The sequence below is a fragment of the Odocoileus virginianus genome, chromosome 23, assembly GCF_023699985.2.
Source record: "Odocoileus virginianus isolate 20LAN1187 ecotype Illinois chromosome 23, Ovbor_1.2, whole genome shotgun sequence".
Lineage (NCBI taxonomy): Eukaryota > Metazoa > Chordata > Mammalia > Artiodactyla > Cervidae > Odocoileus > Odocoileus virginianus.
In genome coordinates this window covers 25,809,303-25,834,507 of record NC_069696.1, presented here as the reverse complement: position 1 = coordinate 25,834,507, position 25,205 = coordinate 25,809,303, and the positions used below count along the sequence as shown (strand labels likewise).

Here is a 25,205-nt window from a genome sequence, read left to right as displayed (position 1 = left end):
TCACCTTTTTCCTCCACCAGAAAATTCAGCTATTTTCTTGTGTTGTACATACTATAATTCAATCGCTTAGAAAGACAAGTCAGAATTCTTGTCTAAAAATATACCTCAATTATTTGAAGACTAAATGTATCACATATAAGTTGTGTCTTCAAAAAGTGGTCTTAGGTGTAATTGATAAAGCTTGGTTGCTAGTATATATATTATTAGTGTATATATACTACACACAGACACACATTCACACACATTGACTACAGAATCTGTTCATCTCTACTGACAGTTTAAGGTATCAAAAATGCACTAAATGACGGAAGAACCTGCTAGTCTCTAACTATTGATAAATATAGGCCCACTGGTTCCTAGTACATTAAAATGTTCCTAGTACATTCCCAGTACATTAAAATTCCTAGTATAATTCACAAATCAAAGTGATCTTTTCCCACAAAGACTCTTAGCTAAGTAACAAGGAAACTATTGGTTCCCTCAATGCCCTCTTACCTCTTGTAAGCTTTTCAAAGGAGAACAACTTTCTATTATCTCTCTTAACTTTCCACCGAAAAGCTTTTCTTCAAGAATTTATAGCAAAGAGAAAACAAAACAAGAAAAGCACGTAATTGCCTTCTGAGGATTTTATTCTCTGACTTCATTTGGTATTACTGGGAATGTTGCCAGAAAAAGAGTTCTGCCTGCTGCTGAAGTTTATATATCATTTAGCATCTTCCCTAATTTGGATGATCTAGTATTTGAGAGCTTATACTAAAAGAAAAAAAAAAAAGGAAGAAGAAACCATCATCCTGAATGTGTGAGTGAGCTGACAAATTATGTCACAGAATTATTGAGAATAGAGTAAATAAATAAATGTTAATTAAATTATTGCTGAGTTTGAAGAGTCATATACAATTAAGAGCTGAATTTAACTTGAAGATATTCATTGTTCTATAAGCATTTTATATGAAAGGTACACTTTATTATTTGTGATAATACAATTTTGGAAGATGACATCAAATTTGAGAAAAAACTTCCGTCTAGAAAGCACATAGGAGGAAAGTCAGAAGTTTAACTTTATCCTGGTCGTGATGAATGTTCTCAATATGAGCTGATCATTTTTTTTTTTCCTCCTAGCTAATACTGACTTTAGATAAAACTATATACTTGCTTCCTGAAGGGCAAAATAGTTTGTTTTTGACTCCTTGAAGGTTAAAAACAGTGCAAGACATATATTGGTGTTTTCTACATGAAAAACACCAATATATGTCTTGCAGGCTGCCCCTCACACATGTGACAGTCTGCTGCTATCTACCAGGTATTTATTGATGCTCACACATCAAGTCAGTCCCCATTTTTGGAAACCTAAAACAAATGTACTCCGTATATTTTCTGCCATTCAAGGTTTTCCACTGTAATATCCCCAAGTTTATATACTCTTTCTCTACCAAGAAAACTGAAGTCATCAGGTTCACAGTGTTTCCCCAGTGGCTCACTGGTAAAAGAAAGTGAAAATTGCTCAGTTACATCTGAATCTTTGTGACCCCATGGACTGTAGCTTACTAGGCCTCTCTGTCCATGGAATTCTCCAGGCAAGAGTACTGGAGTGGGTAGCCAATCCCTTCTCCAGGGGATCTTCCCAAACCAGGGATTGAACCCAGGTCTCCCACACTGCAGGCAGTTTCTTTATTAGCTTAGCCACCAGGGAAGCCCCAGAGGTAAAACAATCTGCCTGCAGTGCAGGAGATGTGAGTTTGATCCCTGGGTCGGAAGGTTCCTTAGAGTGGGAATTGGCAACCCACTCCAGTCTTCTTACCTGGGAAGCTCCATGCACAGAGGAACCTGGTGGGCTACAGTCTATGAGGTTGCAAGAGTTGGACATGACTTAGTGACTAAACAACATTTCATTTTTGTACTACCTGTCCCCATTTATTGTCTCCTGTTCTGGTATAAATTTCTCTACTTTCTTTCCAAAGCTTCTTTATTAGTGCTTATTGTTGGATTTACCCAATAATTCATTTAAGAATATTGTCAGTTTTTCTGAATTAGAGTAAATGGAAGAGTTCAGGGTAGGGACTGGTGGAGGGTAAGAAAAACATATAAACGGGTGTGAAAGGACCACTTTGAGAGAAAGTGCATTCCCTGCCCTGAACTACACTATTTTCTCAGTCCTTAGATAGGTCACTATTGAGAACTTCCAGTGTTTTCTCCTCTACACTGATTCTCTTTGCCATTAACAGTTATTAAGACATATATCTCACCTTGGCATAAAAAATGTTTCCTCACTTCTATTGCTATTTCTTTTTTTACTGAAGTATAGCCGATTTACAATGCTGTATTAATCTCTGCTCTACGGTGAAGTGATTCAGTTATACACACATACATTCTTTTTTATATTCTTTACCATTATGGTTAATCACAGGGAATTGAATGGTCCATGGGGTCTCAAGAGTCTGACATGACTTAGCAACTAAACCATCACCATTCTTTTTTATATTCTTTACCATTATGGTTAATCAAAGGATATTGAATATAGTTCACTGCTATACACTGGGACCTTGTCATTTTTCACCTCTTTCTTAATTCTACTTTTCTTTTAAAACAAAACTCCTCCAAGAGACCTTTCCACTATCTCATACCAAAAAGTGAAAGTTAAGTGAATGTGTTAGTCATTTAGTCGTGTCCAATTCTGTGACCCCATGGACTGTAGTCTGCTAGGGTCCTCTGTCCATAGAATTCTCCTGGAAAGAATACTGGAGTGGGCAACTATTCCGTTCTTCGGGGGATCTTCCTGACCCAGGGATCCAAGCTAGATCTCTTGCATTGCAGGCAGATTCTTTACCAACTGAACCACCAGGGAAGCCCCACCTCACACTAATTCTCTTCTTAATTTCTGTATTCTGCTTTCCACCACTGCTTGACTGCAAATGCATTTTCAGAGCCCACTAATGCCCTGCTCATCACTACATTCAATAGCATTTCCCATGTTTTTTTTTTGTTTTCTTGAACCTGTGTTTGTGGTCTCAGCCCTCTTTGGGGTATAACTTATCAGCATGCTCACTACTTTCAATTCTGCATTAGTTCCTCCTCTGGTCTCCACTGAGCCCGTGTGTATGTTTTAACTCCCTCCCCAGACTCCTCTCAGCCTGTAAGGCGAGACTCCCTCAAGAATCAGCCTTTCGTCTGTTTTTCTCTTCTCATGTTCTTCTTCTGGGATCTATTGCCTGATGTAACTCTATTATCACGTATATGCCTGGTACTCTTTAGTTGACATCTGCTCTCATATGGCTGTGGTGGTGGATCAGTCACTAAGTCATATCCAACTCTAGTGACCCCATGGACTGGAGCTCTCCAAGTTTCTCTGTCCATGGAATTTCCCAGACAAGAATACTGGAGTGGGTTGCCATTTCCTTCTCCCAGGGATCTTCCTGACCCAGGGATCGAACCCACGTCACTTACCTTGTAGATGGTCTTCTGCATTGCAGGCAGATGTATTACTGCTGAGCCAAGAGCCCTTTCATCTGACTACAGAGCCCAGAACAGCATCTCAAGTATCCGTCTGAAATTCCCTTTTGGGATTGCCATCTTCACTTCTCACTCAACATTGTGAACACTGATCTCACTATTTTCCCTGTGAACAGGTCTGGGTTACTGGAACTCATCTGTGAAGTACATGATTTCAAACTCCTGACCCTCCTTACTTCTTCCTCATCTAACAATAAAAAAAAAAAAAATGACATTCTCCGGATCATTCCTCCACAGGAGTTCCTGCAATGGTCCCTAGCCAGTCAGGTTTTATAAAGCAGTTATAAAGAAAGTTCACACATATCCAAACAACCCCACACTTTGCCAGTTCAGACTTTTTCCTCAGGCTTTTTCCTTTCCCTCTCTACACTTCTAAAATTTTATAACACAACCTTGAAGGCTCACCTCAGACACCACCAAATTTTTCCATTTCTACTGGGCATAAATCAACAATCTGCCCCACCTAAACTTTTATCATATTTTGTTTATATAATTAATTTTACATCTACCGCTCTGCCTTATAGGCAAATTATCCACTCAAGTATTGCTTTATTTCAAACTATACCTTGTAAGGTCTCAGAACACAATAAGCTTGTCACTGGGTTTTCCCTCAGACTGAGACCTACCACAGTGCCGTCCACATTGTAAGTGGTCAAAAACCTGTCTTCAATTAAACTAAATCTTTTCTTTTCCTTAAGAGATGGTATTTGAGTGTGGCCTTGTGGTATTAGTAAAATACTTAGAGGTCTGTATTCAAATGCAGTCAGCAATTCCTTTCAAATGGCTGAAAGGCTTTAGACATATTGTTCAAGGAAGTAATAGCAAGATAAGAAGAGATCAACGATCTAAAACATAAATACAGTGTCTTTTTTGCCCCCTCTGGTGGGGAATTAGAATTAGAGGTTTTACCCTGTGCTTAATTTACCTAGAATTTCCAAATAAACTATTCTGTTGTAATTGGTATCTTTTTAATTTTTGGGTGCGCGTTCTTGCTTTTTTTTTTTTTTAGCATTATGGGAGTTTTATTTGGAAGTGAACTTTTTAAACTATTAATACAAATGCCAAAAGATACTACACAAAACATCCACAGGATTTTTTTTCATCTTTTTTCTTTGAATTGTTCACAAACATTTCCTACATAATCCAACATACAACAGAGAAATGGTACATCTTTTTCTTTCAATTTGCATACAATGGAAAAACAAGAATATATATAATAGTGTTCTTGCTTTTTAAAACACTTATTTGCTTTTTAATTGGAGTATAATTGCTTTACAATGCTGTGTAAGATTTTGCTGTACAACAATCTGAATCAGTTATATGTATACATACTGTTTTTGCTTTTGACATTGACAATTTTTATCTGAGTTGAGAATCAAGGTGAGATAAAGGGATACTCTATTGTTGTTTACTTGCTAAATCATGTCCGACTCTTTGAGACCCCATGGACTGTAGCCCACCAGGCTCCTCTGTCCATGGACTATTTCAGGCAAGAATACTGGAATGGGTTGCCATTTTGTCCTCCAGGGGATTTTCCTGAGCCAGGGGATCAAACCCACATCTCTCGTGTCTCCTGCATTGGCAGATGGATTCTCTACCACTATGCTCCCAGGGAAGCCCCCTTATCCCAGAAACCTGGGGTTTCTCGCTGCTGCTCATCTTTACCTTTGATAGGTCTAGAATTACACATAATTTACCATGTATTCATTACCAATCTGGCAGCAAATTCTGATTTAAAATATTAAATGTGTACAGAGGGCAAGTTGTTGGAGAAAATAGAAAGGGAGAAGTAAGAGTAAGGGAAAGTGAGACCTAAATTCTTCTGGATAATGCTGATTTAATTGGACTGATTTATATTATCTACTCATCAAATTGTTATCAGACAGAAATGAAAACACAGCTATTAAACTTGCCACTAAAAACAACTGACTGACTTGGTTGTACTTTCTCAGTGACCTAAATTAATCTGTTATCTATGAAAACTTAATGACAGCACAGGTCATGTCAGCTTGGTAAAACCCTGGGGAGAATTTCATATTTCAAAATGATTTTTCATATGCAGTAATGCACATCCAATTCTCTTTCTCTTAACCATATTTTTAGTGTCATTTTTTATTTGGCATGTTTACAGTCAGGTAAGTGTAGGCAACTAAGAGAAAAGTGATTTTTCTATTTCTTCGCAAAGTACCCGAGGAGGAGAGATAATTTTCTCAGTGTAAAATTCAGCCTTTATTCTGTCAGGCAAAGTAATTTTGAAAGCAAAACAAACCCACATTGTCTAATTAGGTCATTAAAAAGCATAAATGCGTCATGGAAGATTTCTCCTTGCCTAAGACATAAAGCAAGACAATGAGAACAGTCTGGTAATATAGAAAGGTTTATAATTTGTTTCTTTTTCTAAATAATAGGTCCTTTCATCTTTCTATTTCCCTAAGATGAAGACAGTTCATTTAGAGACAAAATCTGTAATTAGTTCAGGGTTTACTGTGATTATATTTCAAAATATTTAACCAAAACCAGGAAGATAGAGACAAGAAGAAATACATAGGAAAATTATCAAAGGAAGTGAATAAAATCAAGAGAGTAGGTTGCTGATCAAAATAAGTTCTGCAGAGATGAGATGAATATAAAATCTCTATTCAGAGGAACACGAACACAACCAATCTGGGATACTAAAAAGCTCTTCAGAGGAATATACTGATATCTGCCCTTGGGATCTGAAACCAGACTTTAATTACAGCTAACTTAAATAAAAACAAATGGCATCACTGCTGTGCCTCTTCTTCTCTGTCCTTATTTCTTGAGTTTTAGAAAAGCCATGGCTCCAAGTGTTAAGCAACAAAATGCAAAAAAGGAAAAGAAACTTACCTGTGATCCTCGTGGCCCTCGTTTGTGGTCCCATTCTGAATGCCCCATGAGCTGTAAGACAAAACAATAATGTCAGTAAATTAAATGATACCTATTTTATATGTCAAAAATTTATAGTCTTTCTTTTATAGAATAATAGAGTTTTGAAACCTATGTTATAATAGTAACGTATTAAATAGCTTTAGCCTGCCAGACTCCTCTGTCCATGGGATTCTCCAGACGAGAGTACTAGAGTGGGTTGCCATGTCCTCCTCCAGGGATTCTTCCCAACCCAGGGATCAAACCTGCCTCTCTTTGACTCCTACACTGGTAGGAGGGTTCTTTACCACTAGTGCTCGCTGGGAAGCCCAGAGGTCAAGACAATATAGTAATGACAGTAAATTCAATTCAGTTCAGTTCAGTCACACAGTCGTGTCTGACTCTTTGTGACCCCATGGATTGCAACAGGTTTCCCTATTCATCACCAACTCCCAGAGCTTACTCAAACTCACGTCCATTGAGTTAGTGATGCCATTCAACCATCTCATCCTCTGTCATCCCCTTCTCCTTCTGCCTTCAATCTTTCCCAGCATCAGGGTCTTTTAAATGAGTCAGTTCTTCACAAGTGACCGAACTATTGGAGTTTCAGCTTCAGCATCAGTTCTTCCAATGAATATTCAGGATTGATTTCCTTTAAGATGGACTGGCTTGATCTCTTTGTGCTCCAAGGGACTCTCAAGAGTCTTCTCCAGCACCACAGTTCAAAAGCATCAATTCTTTGGCACTCAGCTTTCTTTACAGTCCAACCCTCACATCCATACATGACTACTGGAAAAACCATAACTTTCACTAGATGGACCCTTGTTGGCAAAATAATGTCTCTGCTTTTCAATATGCTGTCCAGGTTGGTTATAATTTTTCTTCCAAGAGCAAGTGTCTTTTAATTTCATGTCTGCAGTCACCATCTGCAGTGATTTTGAAGCCCCAAAAACTAAAGTCACTTACTGTTTCCACTGTTTCCCCATCTATTTGAAATGAAGTGATGGGACTGGATGCCATGACCTTAGTTTTCTGAATGTTGAGTTTTAAGCCAACTTTTTCACTCTCCTCTTTCACTTTCATCAAGAAGCTCTTTAGTTCTCTTTTGCTTTCTGTTATAAGGGTGGTATCATTTGCATATCTGAGGTTATAGCCATTTCTCCCAGCAATCTTGATTCCAGCTTGTGCTTCATCCAGCCCAGCATTTCTCATGATGTACTCTGCATATATGTTAAATAAAAAGGATGACAATATACAGCCTTGACGTACTCCTTTCCTAATTTGGAACTACTCTGTTGTTCCATGTCCAGTTCTAACTGTTGCTTCCTGACTTGCATACAGATTTCTCAAGAGGTAAGTCAGGTGGTCTGGTATTCCCATCTCTTGGACAATTTTCCACAGCTTGTTGTGATTCACACAGTCAAAGGCTTTGGCATAGTTAATAAAGCAGAAGTAGATGTTTTGCTGGAACTCTCTTGCTTTTTCAATGATCCAACGGATGTTGGCAATTTGATCTCTGTTCCTCTGCCTTTTCTAAATCCAGCTTGAACATCTAGATATTCATGATTCATGTACAGTTGAAGCCTGGCGTGGAGAATTTTGAGCATTACTTCACTAGCGTGTGAGATGAGTGCAATTGTGCGATAGTTTGAGCATTCTTGTGGCATTGCCTTTCTTTGGGATTGGAATGAAAACTGACCTTTTCCAGTCCTGTGGCCACTGCTGAGTTTTCCAAATTTGCTGACATATTGAGTACAGCACTTTCAAAGCATCATCTTTTAGGATTTGAAATAGCTCAACTGGAATTCTATCACCTCCACTAGCTTTGTTCATAGTGATGCTTCCTAAGACCCAGTTGACTTCGTATTCCAGAATGTCTGGCTCTAGGTGAGTGATCACACCATCGCGATTATTTGGGTCATGAAGATCTTTTTTAGATCTTTTTTGTATAGTTCTTCTGTGTATTCTTGCAAGTAAATTAAAATTTTGCCAGAAAATTCTTGACAGTAAGTTAAATGATACCTATTTACATGGCAACAATTTCTACTCCTTCTTTTAAAGAATAATAGGCTTTTTCAAACCTATGTTTTAACAGTAAGGTATCAAATAGCCCTCACGAATATAAATTAACATATCTAAAGTAATATAGCTCTTTTTAAAAATTCTTTTTTATTGTGGTAAAAGTCACATAGCATGCTATTTAAACTGTATATTTCTATGGCACTAAGTTCATTCACATTGTTGTGCAACTCTCACCATCAGCCATCTCCCTAATCTTTCACTTTCCTCAACTGACACTGTCCCCATTAAACACTAAGTCCTCCCCAACCTTGCCCCTACCTCTTGCATCTAACAATGCACTTTCTGATTGTATGAATTTAACAATTCTAAGCACCTTGTATACTGGAATCAAAAAGTATTTGTCTGTACCTACTGTATATTAGAATGCATTTTTAAGGTTAACTTGTGTCCTGCAAACAGATTGAAAAATAAAATCAACTTTTGGCTTGATAGCTAATATTTCAATTACTCATTGTTTTGAAGATATTTTAATATCACTGTGTAACTAAACAAGTCTGCTAATGTATAGCTTTCCTAGTCTTTGTCAGGAACATTCTAGAGAGATGTTATACCAAGTTAAGCTTTATTTACAAGGCATAAGCTTCTAGTTTATTAACAAAATATCCTGCAGAAATCTACTAGTGTAGCCTAGCCTACTGTCAAAAATGATAAGAACCAGAAGGCCAAAATATTTCAATAATTTTAAATTGTTTTGATAAATCACAAAAATATGAGAGTACTAAGGAGCAAAAAATATTTAATCTGAAATATGCCCCCAAAGTTACAAATATAGATTTTTATAAAAACACAGACTATAAGATATTATAGAGTTATTTCCAGGGTTGTAACAGCACTGGGCTTCTTTGCTTCAGATCATGATATTTATTTGCCAAAAATAACATTTACCATGAAGAATATTAAGAAAATGCAAGATATCAACCAAGAGGAACAAAATTCCATTTCTCTGTCTAGTCACTCACTAGTCATGTGTACCAATGAAAAAACTTCTTACCAGTAAGAAGCTGTCATGCTAACAAGACATATTGTAAAGCATGTTTATATAGATTAGTTTTTCTATTCAATAGCACTGACTCCTCAGTAGATACAACAAAAGACAAAGAAAGTGATCATAATAACAACAAAAAGTAATATGCTCTTGAACATTGTCAAGAAATGTTTGATAATCATACACAGGAAACAGTAAAGCTTCACTGATGAACATAAAATGCTCCTGTTTGAGAAGTTAATTCAATAAATTGTGTTCATTTCTACCCAGATAAATTTATAGGTTTAACTCAATTTCAATCAAAAGTTGTCTGCATTTTTAAAAGATATTTGAAAAAAAAAAAGAGCCTAAATTTTATTTTAGAGAATAAACCAAGAATCAAAGTATCAGAAGGGGTAAATATGCCCTAGTGGTTATTAAAGTATATTAAAATAATAAAATTTAATTCAAATTATAGGATAATGATTTATGACTCAAAATATAAATGAATGAAATGTAGTGGACAGTTCTGAGATAAATTCAAGTATATGTAGTAACAAAACATGAAAAAGAAAACACAAAAATTAATGAGTTTTTGATGAATTATTCGATCAATGGAAAAAAGAAAAAATTATGGAGCCGAACCTTATAAGGTACATAAACTCTAGGTAGATAAAAAGTTATTTTAAAAAGACTAAACTGTAAGTACCAGAACAAATACTTAAACTATCTTGTAATAAAAAAAAGATTTTCCAAATTTTAAAAAAAGTCAGATCAACTGATCAGGATACCTAAAACCTTCAAGTGCTTTAACAAATGTCACACTGGTAAAATGTCGGCAGTAAATGGTAGGTAAAGAATAACATCTTCAGTCCACTAAAAACTCTACACATTTTAAAGAAACACAACCCTAGTAGATAACTGGAAGAAAGGATAAGGACAATTTACACAATAAATCTCAAGTCAAGAGGTTTACGGGAAATAACTAATTTTATTAGAAGTGAAAGAAACTCAATACAAACAATAACAAAAAACTACTGTTGCCTACTTTATTTGAAAATTGCTTATGTTGAATATTAGGTGAGGATTTAGGGAGATAAGTGTACATATATATTGTTATTATATAGAAAACATATATACTGAGATATACATGCATATATATACAACACACTTATATAGACACAGGACATATGTGTTAATTTTAATACATACTATATACCCATTACCTCCTTAATGCCAAACTCAGACTTAAATTGAAGAAAGTAGGGAAAACCACTAGACCATTCAGGTATGACCTAAATCAAATCCCTTACGACTATACAGTGGAAGTGAGAAATAGATTTAAGGGACTAGATCTGATAGACAGAGTGCCTGAAGAACTATGGATGGAGGTTCATGATATTGTACAGGAGACAGGAATCAAGACCATCCCCAAGGAAAAGAAATGCAAACAGGCAAAACGCTGTCTGAGGAGGCCTTACAAATAGCTGTGAAAAGAAGAGAAGAGAAAAGCAAAGGAGAAAAGGAAAGGTATTTCCATTTGAATGCAGAGTTCCAAAGAATAGCAAGGAGAGATAAGAAAGCCTTACCCAGTGATCAGTGAAAAGAAATAGAGGAAAGCAACAAAATGGGAAAGACTGGAGATCTCTTCAAGAAAATTAGAGATACCAAGGGAACATTTCATGCAAAGATGGGTTTGATAAAGGACAGAAATGGTATGGACCTAACAGAAGCAGAAGATATTCAGAAGAGGTGGCAAGAATACACAGAAGAACTGTACAGAAAAGATCTTCACGACCCAGATAACCATGATGGTGTGATCACTCACCTAGAGCCAGACATCCTGGAATGTGAAGTCAAGTGGGCCTTAGAAAGCATCACTACGAACAAAGCTAGTGGAGGTGATGGAATTCCAGTTGATCTATTTCAAATTCTGAAAGATGATGCTGTGAAAGTGCTGCACTCAATATGCCAGCAAATTTGGAAAATTCAGCAGTGGCCACAGGACTGGAAAAGGTCAGTTTTCATTCCAATCTCAAAGAAAGGCAATCCCAACGAATGCTCAAACTACTGCACAATTGCACTCATCTCACATGCTAGTAAAGCAATGCTCAAAAATTCTCCAAGCCAGGCTTCAGCAATATGTGAACCGTGAACTTCCATATGTTCAAGCTGGTTTTAGAAAAGGCAGAGGAACCAGACATCAAATTGCCAACATCCACTGGATCATCGAAAAAGCAAAAGAGTTCCAGAAAAACATCTATTTCTGCTTTATTGACTATGCCAAAGCCTTTGACTGTGTGGATCACAATAAGCTGTGGAAAATTCTGAAAGAGATGGGAATACCACCACCTGACCTGCCTCTTGAGAAATCTGTATGCAGGTCAGGAAACACCAGTTAGAACTGAACATGGAACAGACTGGTTCCAAATAGGAAAAGGAGTATGTCAAGGCTGTATATTGTCACCCTGCTTATTTAACTTAATGCAGAGTACATCATGAGAAACGCTCGGCTGGAAGAAGCACAAGCTAGAATCAAGATTGCCGGGACAAATAACAATAACCTCAGATATGCAGATGAGACCACCTTTATGGCAGAAAGTGAAGATGAACTAAAAAGCCTCTTGATGAAAGTGAAAGAGGAGAGTGAAAAAGTTGGCTTCAAGCTCAACATTCAGAAAACTAAGATCATGGTATCCAGTCCCATCACTTCATGGCAAATGGATGGGGAAACAGTGGAAAGAGTGAGAGACTTTATTTTTTGGGGGTCCAAAACCACTGTAGATGGTGATTGCAGCCATGAAACTAAAAGATGCTTACTTCTTGGAAGGAAAGTTATGACCAACCTAGACAGCATATTAAAATGCAGAGACATTACTTTGCCAACAAAGGTCGGTCTAGTCAAGGCTATGGTTTTATCAGTGGTCATGTACAGATGTGAGTTGAACTGTGAAGAAAGCTGAGTGCTGAAAAATTGATGCTTTTGATTTGTGGTGTTGGAGGAGACTCTTGAGAGTCCCTTGGACTGCAAGGAGATCCCACCAGTCCATCCTAAAGGAGATCAGTCCTGGGTGTTCACTGGAAGGACTGATGCTGAAGCTGAAACTCCAATACTTTGGCCACCTCATGCGAAGAGTTGACTCACTGGAAAAGACCCTGCTGCTGGGAGGGATTGGGGGCAGGAGGAGAAGGGGGAGACAGAGGATGAGATGGCTTGATGGCATCACCGACTCAATGGACATGAGTTTGAGTAATCCCCGGGAGTTGGTAATGGACAGGGAGGCCTGGCATGCTGTGATTCATGGGGACACAAAGTGTCGGACATGACTGAGTGACTGAACTGAACTGAACTGATATACTATTTAATATCCATACCTTTGATAATTAGATAAAATTTTCAAAATCCAGTAGTTACACTGTGCTAATCACTGTGTTGTCCAACATAAGGGGAACTATTCAAAAAATTATAGTATATAAAACAAAAGAACATAGCAATTAAAATTTGACTTTTAGAAGCTTTAAAAATTACATGAGAAATGCTCATGGTATAATAAGTGAAAAATACAATTAAGTAATTTTAAATTACTCATTTGTAATAAGAAAGTCAATTATTATAAGCCTTGGAATTACTGTAATGATTTAAGTATAGTTTGGCTAGCACATGATCCTGCGTGAATTAGCCAAAGACAGTTATCATGTAAAATTGAATGCTTGCATAGGTGATCTGTCCTTAATGCTTTAATTTTTCAATTTGTAGATTTATTAGCATACATCTGCCAGTAAATATTCATTAATGCTAATTTAAAGTTAATTATAAGATTAAATATTAATCAACCAATGAAAAAGTCTGATTCAGAATATAAAGTAAAATATTTAATCAATTATTTACTAGAACTATCAAAACCATTGACACATTTCAGTCATCTTACTGAAATTCTGGGAGTATCTTTGATTTATAATAGGGAGATGAGATGCTTTCTTTGGCAATTATAAAGAGATGATAAACTTGGGTACTAGACTGATAAGAGAAAAATGATTTCTAAGCAGAAGGCTTACTTTCTCCTCTCTTACTATTTTGTCTAGGTCTTCTCAAGAAAATAGTTTATAAAATGTTGTTATGACCATTATCTTCTTGCTAGTGAATTTAAACTAGCAGGGTAATTTGGTAAATTGTACTATGCATGAGTATAAAAATAAAAAGAGGTAAATAAATAACAAACATACTTTGTAATTCACTTATACTAATTTAAGGGAGAATATTTAATGATGACAAGTGCTAAGTCAAGAACATAACATTTCTCCAAGATCAGAACTAAAATAAGAAAAACTTAGAATTCACTGCCCTCTGCCAATAACTCTCTTAAGGATGACTTTTAGTCAAACAATAAAAACATTCCAAATGTGATTCAGTTGGGTCTTCACTTACTACAGAAGAGAATTTGATAATTTGTAAACTAAAACTTATAAACTTTCAGTAGTTTCACTCTCTGACTTTTTTAAATAAACTATAAAATAGTAAATATACTAAATGTGTTATGTATCAGACAGAGTTATTTCCTTGCAGTATACAGTAGACTAATGAGAAAGATTTAGGCCAAAGGAATTCTATTTCATTGTATCATTATATACTTATATTATGTATTAATATCATTGTGTGTGTGTGTGTGTTTGTGTTAGTTGCTCAGTTGTGTCTGACTCTTTGTGACTCCATGGACTGTAGCCCCCCAGGCTCCTTTGTCCATTGAATTCTCCAGGCAAGAATATCGGAGTGGGGTGTCATTCCCTTCTCCAGGAGACCTTCCCAACCCAGGGATTCAACCTGTGTCTCCGGCATAGCAGGCAGATTCTTTACCATCTGAGCCACCAGGGAATTCCAATCAATACAATTATTATAATATTTTAAAAAATCTGAGTTGACCAAGCATGTGGTAGTATTTCAAAATGATACTGCTACTATTTTTTTAAAGTTAATTAAAAGTTACAGTAATCTACATGCTATGCAAAATATTTAAAAAATAATAAACTCTGAAACAGTGAATGAGATGCTGGAATGTCCTCTATTCAAAAAGAGGGAAAGGAAAGTAACAAAAGATTTTTGTCCCTTTGGACTTGAGGAAATCATACAAGAGCTTTATCATTAAAAACCTATTTTTAATTAAAGTAATTTGAGCCAAAATTTAACATTATCTCAGTGTTGAGTGTATGAGATTTACTCTAGTATTTTCTTGCATTTGTTTACTAAATGTTGAGAAAGAGGTTGGTGGGGAAGGAGGGTACTGGTTAGGGTGTCAGGACTCTATTCCTTCCCAAGATCATTGCATATCCGGCACAGGTGAGGGGTGAGTGAGGATCAGCTTCATATCAGTAGATGATAGCCTCTGAAATGTTTACACTATTTACATTATTTATTTTACAGTCTTGTCCTCAGATCATGGATCCAAGACTAAAATGTACACCGTTCTTTCAGCATCATTTTTTAAAAAGCTATTCATAGTATGATAAACTGCCTGACTTATTTAATACTACAGATTATTTAAATTAAAATGAAGCATTTGACTGCTCATCAGTATTCCCATTAAAGCAGAACCATAGACTAAAAGTTTTGAAAGTACAGTGATACCTCCCTAGCCCCACTCTCTTTACTAATGATCAGGACAAATGAAAAAAAAATTAGTCAGTTATAATAAATACTGAAGAAGAGAACTTGCATCGTAAGTCAATGAATTGCAGAATTCCATGCAAATTGATAATGATGTCACACCAGGGAGAAAGTCAAAACATCCTTCAAATCAGTAGGTAGAATCAGTGTTAAGTTGCAGATGTCCAATGTAGTCATTTGATATTATCATGGGATTAGATGAAAGACAGAAATGGGTTATGGACAGAAGTAGACTTTGTGGAATCATTTTTTTTTTCTTTTTGCAATTGAATTCATATGGACTAAATGTTCAAGGTAAGTGAACAGCAGTGGCCCCCTAGGCCACTCTGGGAAAAGAGAAAGTTTATTAATATGGTATGATACTCTTTTTGGAGGAGGAATTCTTCTGATTTTATAATCTGTTATACAAAGGTTCTAGAAATATAGGAGAGAGAGAGAGAGAAAGTAAGACTAAAACATGAATAATAAATAGGAAATTCAAATATATTCTGTTTGATAAAGAGTACAGGGCTTCTTAATTCAGGAAGAAAAAAATGTCTATCTCTCACCTTCTATTAAAAATACCCCCTTGGCTATTTAGCTGTGATTACTCCTCTGGGTAATAACATTTTAATAAACATCTTACCAGGAAGTTTGAGGACATACAGGTCACCAAGTTTATGACTACACAATGCAAACAGAAGGAATTCTCTTTAAAACTGTATACCTTTCCTTCATTCTCAGTTTCCATTAATCAGGATGGGTAAAAAGATGCTTATATTTATTTACAGGAAACAAAATATACTTCCTAGCAAAGAAACATAATTTGTTACAAAAAGCATTTTGAAAACCCTAACTTCCTTGACACTAAGTAATTTTCATCCTTATGGAATAAATTCCTCTTTTATTTTTAATAATCAATTTCTACATCACTGCCTTTAGCTAACAGAATGTTACACAGTACTTAGTTCCAAGGAAAACAAAACTGCTGCCAAACATGGAATTTAAAAAGTTCACAGGGGAAGCAAATGAGAAGTTAGCATGGAAACAAAATGGTTTCAACCAAGCAAAGATATTTTTAATAATATCATGAGAAAGGCAGATAGCTGAATGTGTGTTTCTGTAGGCAAAATATTTTCCTTTCTCATTTATATTTTTCCCTGTGCTATGTCCTCCTATTGCTTTTTGTGTGTTACTATAATCATGAATGTCCTTTTAAGGACTTCTTGGGTGAAAAAGCATCACCAGAGCTATTACTAAAGAGATGAAAGCTGTAGGAAACCACAACTGAATGCAAAATTTTATATATATATATATATATATATATATATATATATTTTGCATGTCTTAAAGAGGCAAGAGGTTTCAAATATGAAAAAATATAATGATAGAGGGTAACAGTCACACTGTTATCCTCACATTACTCTCAAGTAAACCATTCTTCTACTTCATTTGTTGAAAACCCACAGAATGGGAGAAAATATTGGCAAATGATGCAACCAACAAGGGATTAATATCTAAAATATACAAAGAGCTCCTACAACTCAAAAAATAGGCAGAAGACCTAAACATACATTTCTGCAAAGAAGACATACAGATGGACAAAAGGCACAAAAAGAGATGCTCAACATCAGTAAGTATTAGCAAAATGCAAATTAAAACGAAAATGAGGTATCACGTTACACAGGTCAGAATGGCCCTCATCAAAAATCTACAAATAACAAATGCCAAAGAGGGTGTGGAGAAAATGGAACGTTTCTCTTCACTGTGGGTGGGAATGTAAATTGGTACAGCCACAATGGAGAACAGTATAGAGGGTACTTAAAAAGCTTGAGCTACCACATCTCCTACGCCAGTGTTCCTGCTTGTAAAAGCCTGTGGGCAGGGGACCCTGGTGGGCTGCAGTTCATGGGGTCGCAAAGGGTTGGACATGACTGAGGACACACCATATGATCCAATAACCCCACTCCTGGGCATATATCCAGAGAAAACCATAATTCAAAAAGATACATGCATCCCAGTGTTCACTGCAGCACTATTTATACATATATATATCAGAATCACTTTGCTATACACCTGAATCTAACACATTTTAAATCAACTATATGTCAATAAAAAATAAATGAATTTAAAAAAAGAAAATTACTATTTTTGAAAACATTAATATATATGCACTGATTTATATAAGATTATTTATATAGTATAATACACATTTATTATTATATATGCATACATAGTCTATAGTATACACAGGGAAGTATAACATAAAACTCTCTTTTTATTTAACACTATTCACTAAACAAATATTTCTTACATGCCTATTTCACGCAAGAAATTATTCTAGGCATAATCTATCATCAGTGAACAGACCAATATGCATCTGTATTCTCTTGGCTCTTACAGTTTTAACGAAAAGAGATAGAACATAAATAAACATAAACCAGGAGATGATAAAGCTATAAAGATGCCTACAGTAACATAATGGACAGAGAACGGGTGGGACACTGCGGGCTGGGGCTGACAATGGAGCTAATTTTATGTAAGTAGACCAGGGAAGTCCTTTCTGAAAAAGTGACATTTAAGATGCTTGCCATGAAATTAAAAGACGCTTGCTCCTTGGAAGAAAAGCTGTGACAAACCTGGATGGCATATTAAAAAGCAGACACATTACTTTGCCAACAAAGGTCCATACAGTCAAAGCTATGGTTTTTTTGGTGGTAGGAATGTGAGAGTTGGACCATAAAGAAGGCTGCTGCTGCTGCTAAGTCGCTTCAGTCGTGTCCGACTCTGTGTGACCCCACAGACAGCAGCCCACCAAGCTCCCCCATCCCTGGGACTCTCCAGGCAAGAATACTGGAGTGGGTTGCCATTTCCTTCTCCAGTGCATGAAAATGAAAAGTGAAAGTGAAGTTGCTCAGTCGTGTCCGACTCCTAGATAACCCATGGACCGCAGCCTACTAGGCTCCTCGAGGCATCCATGAGATTTTTCCAGACAAGATAACTGGAGTGGGTTGCCATTGCCTTCTCCTAAAGAAGGCTGAGCACCGAAGAATTGACGCTTTTGAACTGTGGTGCTGAAGATGACTTTTGCGAGTCCTTTGGACTGCAAGGAGATCAAACCAGTCAATCCTAAAGAAAATCAGTCCTGAATATTCATCGGAAGGACTGATGCTGAAGCTGAAGTGCCAATATTTTGGCCACCTGATGTGAAGAGCTGACTCATTAGAAGAAACCCACTAATCACCCCCCACCGCCCCCCCCACAACCCCTGCAAAAAAGAGAAGAAACCCTGATGCTGGGAAAGATTGAAGGCAGGAGGAGAAGGGGACGACAGAGGAGGAGACGGTTGGATGGCATCACTGACTCAATGAACATGAGTTTGAACAAGCTCCAGGAGATGGTGAAGGACGGGGGAAGCCTGGTGTGCTGCAGTCCACAGGTTCGCAAAGAGTCAGACATGACTCTTTGAGTTGCTCAACTCAACCACAATAACAAAGATCAGGGAAGTCCTATCTGAAAAAGTGACATTTATCAGAGATCTGTATAAAGTGGGAGAGTTGACAGACAGGTATCTGGGGGCGGGACAAGCAAGAGAGAAGACACAGAAGGTGCGAGACTGTGAGATGGGAGCGGAAGTGGTAGAGCTGAGGAGCAGCAGAGCATCCGCAGCTCAAATTTCACTGGATTTTTTAAAAACATTGTCTAGAAGTCTAGTTGCTTTCCCATGCTGTGTTACTTTCTACTATTCAGCAAAGTGAATCAGCTCTATGTATCCACATATCCCCTCTTCTTGGATTTCCTTCCCATGGAGCTCACCACAGAACATCTTTGAAATCATAGGTCTCTATTTGGAACTTACTGCCTTCCTCTGGTATGAAATTGTCCAAAAATGTTCATCATTAGCTCCACTAATTAAAAATAACAAAGTACACTGTCTAGAGAAATACTCAAGGACCAGAGATTCTCCCTTCCCCCATCTCTAACTCAATTTTATTCACTACAACAGAATTTATGAAGCATATACCATAGGCCACAAAGGCACCCGTGTATTAGTCATAGTACATAGTATAATTGTGTTGTCCATTTACACATTTTGTTTTTCAAGAGTCATAAAATGCATAAGAGCAGGGGTTGCTTTTTAACTTCAATTACTATGAGAAGCCCAGGACTTTCAATTTCATAAGCAAATTAAAGCTTTTTTTTACCCTTGGCATGTCCCCTTTGAATTCTTCCCTTGACATACTTGTTTTATAATCTTCTTAGTTGTTATGTTTTTACTTTCTAGGATTCCAAGTGGGAGGATAGGCCTGGACTACTCATTCCCCTGAGTGCAGGGTCCACTGGATGGCAATCCCCAGGCATGGGAGGGTTGGTGATGGATACTATGGAGCAGCGCAATTCCTATCTAGTCCTCGATGTTTCTTTACTTGGCCTCTTGTTATCCGTGGAGTAAGAAGGTCAAGGCTATGCTGTGCTCTATTGTAAGGGAACTGGAAATCTGTAAATTTAATCATAAAGTAGGGTAAATCTTTTTCAATATCATTTGCATGAGGTTTTTTGAGACCCTAAACCCCAGCGAAGGGCCCTGGAGGGTTTGGTGACAATGTGTGGGAGCCTCAGGGACTTTCTTAACAGCTTTGGCCTAAGGCCCAAGTCAAATCCAGACTTCCATGGGCCTCCTGGGAGACTCCACCAGCCTCCATTGGGTAAACAAGATACCATCAGCAAATTCAGTTCTCAACCACAGGCCAGCTTCACCCACTACCACTTTATCACATCCATCCACAGCCAATCCAGTCCACTCTACAAGGAATCATCAAGTGATGGAGACACTGCTGATGGTCTAAGGTGGGGACAGGACATGGTTTCATCACTAAAATATCCATCAGGTATCTCAGCGGGTGTCACAGAGCTTTTTATTTATTTATTTTTTTGGTGGCTGTTACTATGTCTTGCCTTTTACTCATTGGGTTGGGGGTGGGGAGCAGAAATGAATCTTTTTTTTCAGGCTTAAAGGTCTTAACCTTCATTCTTCAGGGATCTTCCCCAAGATCTAAATCTCCTTTTTTATTATTCCCCAAATAATTTAGCTTTCTCCTATTCTCCCCATCTTGACTCTTCAGACAATTTAGCAGAAAAACAGGATTCTTTAGCCTTTACCCTCCTTAGAAAGAACTGAGAGGCTGAAAACAGTAAAACATTACACGTGACTGAAATCAAGGGATATGTTTTCTTTCCCAGTTGGTGATAACTACCTAAATTCCATTCACTTGGCAGAGAATAAATCCCTGAACCTAATTCAGCTTTCCAACTCAGCAGCCAGTATAAATTTCATAAACATAGGGGAATGAGAAAACTTCAAATAAAAAGACATATTCTAGAGTTTGAAATCCCAGCCTCTTTACTGACTGTAAGTCCCGTATCTCTTTCTGATAAGGATGATGGTGATGTCCCACACTTTGGGAATGTTTCCATAATTCTATTTCTGTCCCTGTTATCCAAATTACAATCACTACTCTAAACTTATATGTAGCTATTGATGCTGCAAAGCTTCCTTTATTTTTACTTAATATATCCTGACGATCTTGATTACATGGAATTTTTTGCTAATTTGCATTTGGGGTACTAAACTATTAATAATGCAATCTCATCAGTTTGGGGCTTAACCAGTAGGGCTTCTCTGGTAGCTCAGCTGGTAAAGAACCCACCTGCAACGCAGGAGACCCTGGTTTCATTCTGAGTCAGGAAGATCCCCTGGAGAAGGGATAGGCTACCCTCTCAGTATTCATGGGCTTCCCTGGTGACTCAGATGGTAAAGAATCTGCATGCAATGTGGGAGACCTGGGTTGGAAAAGATACTCTGGAAGAGGGATGGCAACCATTCTTCTCTGGAGAATCCCCATGGACAGAGGAGCCTGGCGAGCTACAGTCCATGGTGTAGCAAAGAGTTGGACATGACTGAGTGACTAACACACACACAGTATTTCCTTATGAGATATATTAGAAAGAAATGGCAACACTGTAAAATAAACTTGTGAAACTTTGCATAATATAATAAGAACTTGGACAATCCAAATACATATTAATATTATTAAAGTTTGGTGAAGTACTAAAAAAAAGGAACTCAATTCAACTAATGTTTTAAACATACTTGATCACAGAACACGTTTTTCAAAATAAATTAACAGCTTTCCATGGAACACATTCTGAGAAACTTTTAAAAATTGCTTACAGTTTTCTAAATGCTTTTCTAATACATTATTTTATTTCATTATGAAAAAATGGATGTGTATGACTCCTCCTTTATAGCTATGAGTCAACAGAGGTAAAATTAAAACACAACCACTAGGCTAGTGGCTAAATATGGATCAAAATTTAGGTCTGCTGACTATGAATCATACACTTTTCTTCTGTAAAATGTTTAACAATGAATAAGTATTGCATTCAAACCAAGTGTCAGGTCTCGGTCAACTTGGTCAACTAAGTATGTGTATGTAACTAAGTATGTGTAAATGTATCTTCATGCATGCTCAGTCATGACTGATTCTTTGTGACCCATGGACTGCAGCTCACCAGGATCCTCTGTCCATAGAATTTTCCAGGCAAGAATACTGGAATGGGTTGCCATTTCCTATTCCAGGAGATCTTCCCAATTCAGGGATCAAACCTGTGTCTCCTGCATTGAAGGAAGATTCTTCACCACTGAGACACCTGGGAGTCACAACTAGTATACTGGTAAGGAAAAAAAATCTCATAGGATTTGATTTGTCTTCATGGGACTCATGGTGGTAGTTAATGCAGTAGATTCAATTCTCCACAATCCATTTTTCAAGATTGCCGGGAGATAGATCAATAACCTCAGGTACGCAGTTGACACCACCCTTATGGCAGAAAGCGAAGAAGAATTAAAGAGACTGCTGATGAAAGTGAAAGAGTAGAGTGAAAAAGTTGGGTTAAAGATCAACATTCAAAAAACTAAGATCATGGCATCTGGTCCCATCACTTCATGGCAAATAGATGGGGAAACAATGGAAACAGTGACAGACTTTATTTGGTGGGGTTTCCAAAATCACTGCAGATGGTGATTGCAGCCATGAAATTAAAAGATGCTTACTCCTTGGATGGAAAATTATGACCAACCTAGACTGCATATTAAAAAGCAGAGACATTACTTTGCCAACAAGGGTCCATCAAGTCAAGGTTATGGTTTTTCCAGTAGTCATGTATAGATGTGAGAGTTGGACTATAAAGAAAGCTGAGTGCTGAAGAATTGATGCTTTTGAATTGTGGTGTTGGAGAAGACTCTTGAGTCCTTTGGACTGCAAGGAGATCAAACCAGTCAATCCTAAAGGAAATCAGTTCTGAATATATATTCACTGGAAGAACTGATGCTCAAGCTGAAACTCCAATACTTTGGCCACCTGATGCAAATAACTGACTCACTGGAAAAGACCTTGATGCTGGGAAAGATTGAAGAAGGAGAAGGGGAAGTCAGAGGATGCAATGGTTGAATGGCATCACCAATGCGATGGACATGAGTTTGAACAAGCTCCTGGAGTTGGTGATGGATAGGGAAACCTGGAGTGTTGCAGTCCATGAGGTTGCAAAGAGTTGGACATGATTGAGAGACTGAACTGAGTTTTAACATCTTTGAAAACTGTGGAATAAAAGAAAATTTTAATTTCTTGGAAAAGTCTATGTAAATGTTAAAAATCAATCATATATTTCAACATTGGCTATGGAATTATCTTAAAATGTATACTAAATTATACGCCAGAGTTTGTTATGCCAAATTCTTTATTAATACATATTATTCATTCCTGAATTCACCTATTCACTCTTTCATTCATACACCCTTTCAACAAGTATTTATTGGGTACACACAATATCTAGCCCTGTGTTCTACATCCACATAATAAATGTGGCTATGCACACCACATGGCACCACAGGATTTTGAAGTACCCTTAGAATCATTAATAAACTCTAGTACAGTGGTCAGGCATGTCGGTTCTAGAGACGTGATTTACTGGTTCAAATTCCATATCTGATGCTACAGTCAATTTTACTGGACACATGATCTTAGTTTACTTAATGTTACTGTCCCTCAGTTTCCATATCTCTAATATTTAGATATGCAGTGTGTGCATACGAAGTCGCTTCAGTCATATCTGACTCTGTGTGACCCTATGGACTGTAGCCTGCTAGGCTCCTCTGTGCATGGGATTCTTCAGGCAAGAAATTCTTCAACCAACTGGAGTGGGTTGACATGCCCTTCTCCAAGGGATCTTCCCAACCCAGGAATCGAACCTGAGACTATTATGTCTTCTGCATTGTCAGGCAGGTTCTTTACCACTAGTGCGACCTATGGCATCTAGCTCTGTTGTGACAGAAATTGCCATATATACACTGCTATGTGTAAAACAGACAGCAAATGGAAAATAGTTGTATAGCACAGGGAGCTCAGATTGGTGCTCCGTGATGACATAGAGGGGTGAGATGGGGTGAGTGGGAAGGAGGCTCAGGAGAGAGGAGATGTCTGTATACTTATAGCTGATTTGCATTGTTGTACAGCACAAATCAACATAACATTATGAAGCAATTATTCTCTAATTAAAAATTTAAAGAAAGCTTGAAAAAATGACTGCCAAAAAAGGCTTAGTATAGTATCTAGTATGTAGTAAGTACATAGTGTTTAATGTTACATATTAATTTATAATTTTTAGTAATTACATAATTTTATTGAGATGTTATTACATTCTAATTCTTTAAGAAAAGTATAGTTCAAATGATATACATGTGGTGCTGGTGATTGTTTAGTCACTAAGTGATGTCCCACTCTTTTGCAATCCCATGGAGTATAGCCCACTAGGCTCCTCTCTCCATGGGATTTCCCAAGCAAGAATACTGGAGTGGGTTGCCATTTATTTCTCCAGGGGATCTTCCTCCTGATCTAGAGATCTAAATCTCATATCCTGTTTGGCAAGAGGATTCTTTACCACTGAGCCCCCTGGGAAGCCATACATATGGTCGCTTTGAGAATCCCATGGACAGAAGAACCTGGCGGGCTACAGTCCACGGGGTCAGAAGAGTCGGATACAACTGAGCGACTAAGCACAGCATAGTACTTTCAAGTGGGTCATTTATTAACTGGAAAACAAATTTCCAATGCAAGTGATAGGCCTAAAAACAATAAGCAAATAAAATTAAACAAACAAAAATGTAAAATCCACGTAAATAGTTCTAAAATAACCACAATAAAGCGCTTTTAAGTACTGAGCAGCAAAAACAAAATGTAGTTTTCTTATGAAATATTAAACAAGGCATTAAGGCTTTAATTTATTAACTCTATCAACTTCAGATGAAACCCAGATCGCTGAGCAGCATTGAATGTAACCATAAATCTGCATTTTAGAGCTTGTTCAACTACCAACTGGTACTACCTCTGCCAATTTGGGTAATTGATCAGAAATCACACCAAAAGCAGTTTCACTCATTATTTCTAGCTCTTCACCTGTGGTCTTTAGAATGGATCTTGCTAATATTTCTGTTACCCTATATATTCAGATTCCATTTCTATAATGCCTCATTCAAGGCTATCTTCCCCAGAAAATTATTAAAACTCAGTTAACCTCATGACATGAGGGCAACTTAATGAGATTAATCTATTAATACAAATTTGATCTTTCCTTAGAAGAAAAAATGGAAATCCTAGGGAAAATAATGAAACCTAGATAACATACCTTAGTTGTGGCAAAAACATTAACTCAAAAGGTCTCACATTTGGATGGCTTTAAGGTTTGTTTTTTTTTTTTTTTCCTTAATCAAGCATTCTCATATGGTTTGTGGTGTAAATAACATGTAATTTCTTAAATTGTAACATTAAAATTAATAACATGTGCTGAAAAATGGGAAAATTACTTTGATCCCCAAATCACATACTTTTGTGGACATATAAAAATGTAGATAGGTCACTACTTAGTTTTTAAGGTGTTACATAAAGCATCAAAACTAATTAAATTAGGGCAAAATTTCCACTTAACCGTCTTCCTTAGAAATGGTCTTAAAAATCAATAGTCTGACTTTTAAAGAATCTCAATAATTCACGACTTAAAAAATTAAACTCATTT

The 25,205-nt window shown here is 37.0% G+C and overlaps 1 protein-coding gene across 1 annotated transcript in view; it reads right to left on the bottom strand.

Annotated features, from left to right (window-relative positions):
- Window positions 1-25,205, bottom strand: part of PDE3A (phosphodiesterase 3A) — a 350,559-nt gene that overhangs the window by 130,651 nt on the left and 194,703 nt on the right. The window contains exon 2 of the mRNA XM_020869501.2: window positions 6,376-6,426. Coding sequence (XP_020725160.2) covers window positions 6,376-6,426 — 51 coding nt within the window. The remainder of the gene's footprint in view (window positions 1-6,375; window positions 6,427-25,205) is intronic.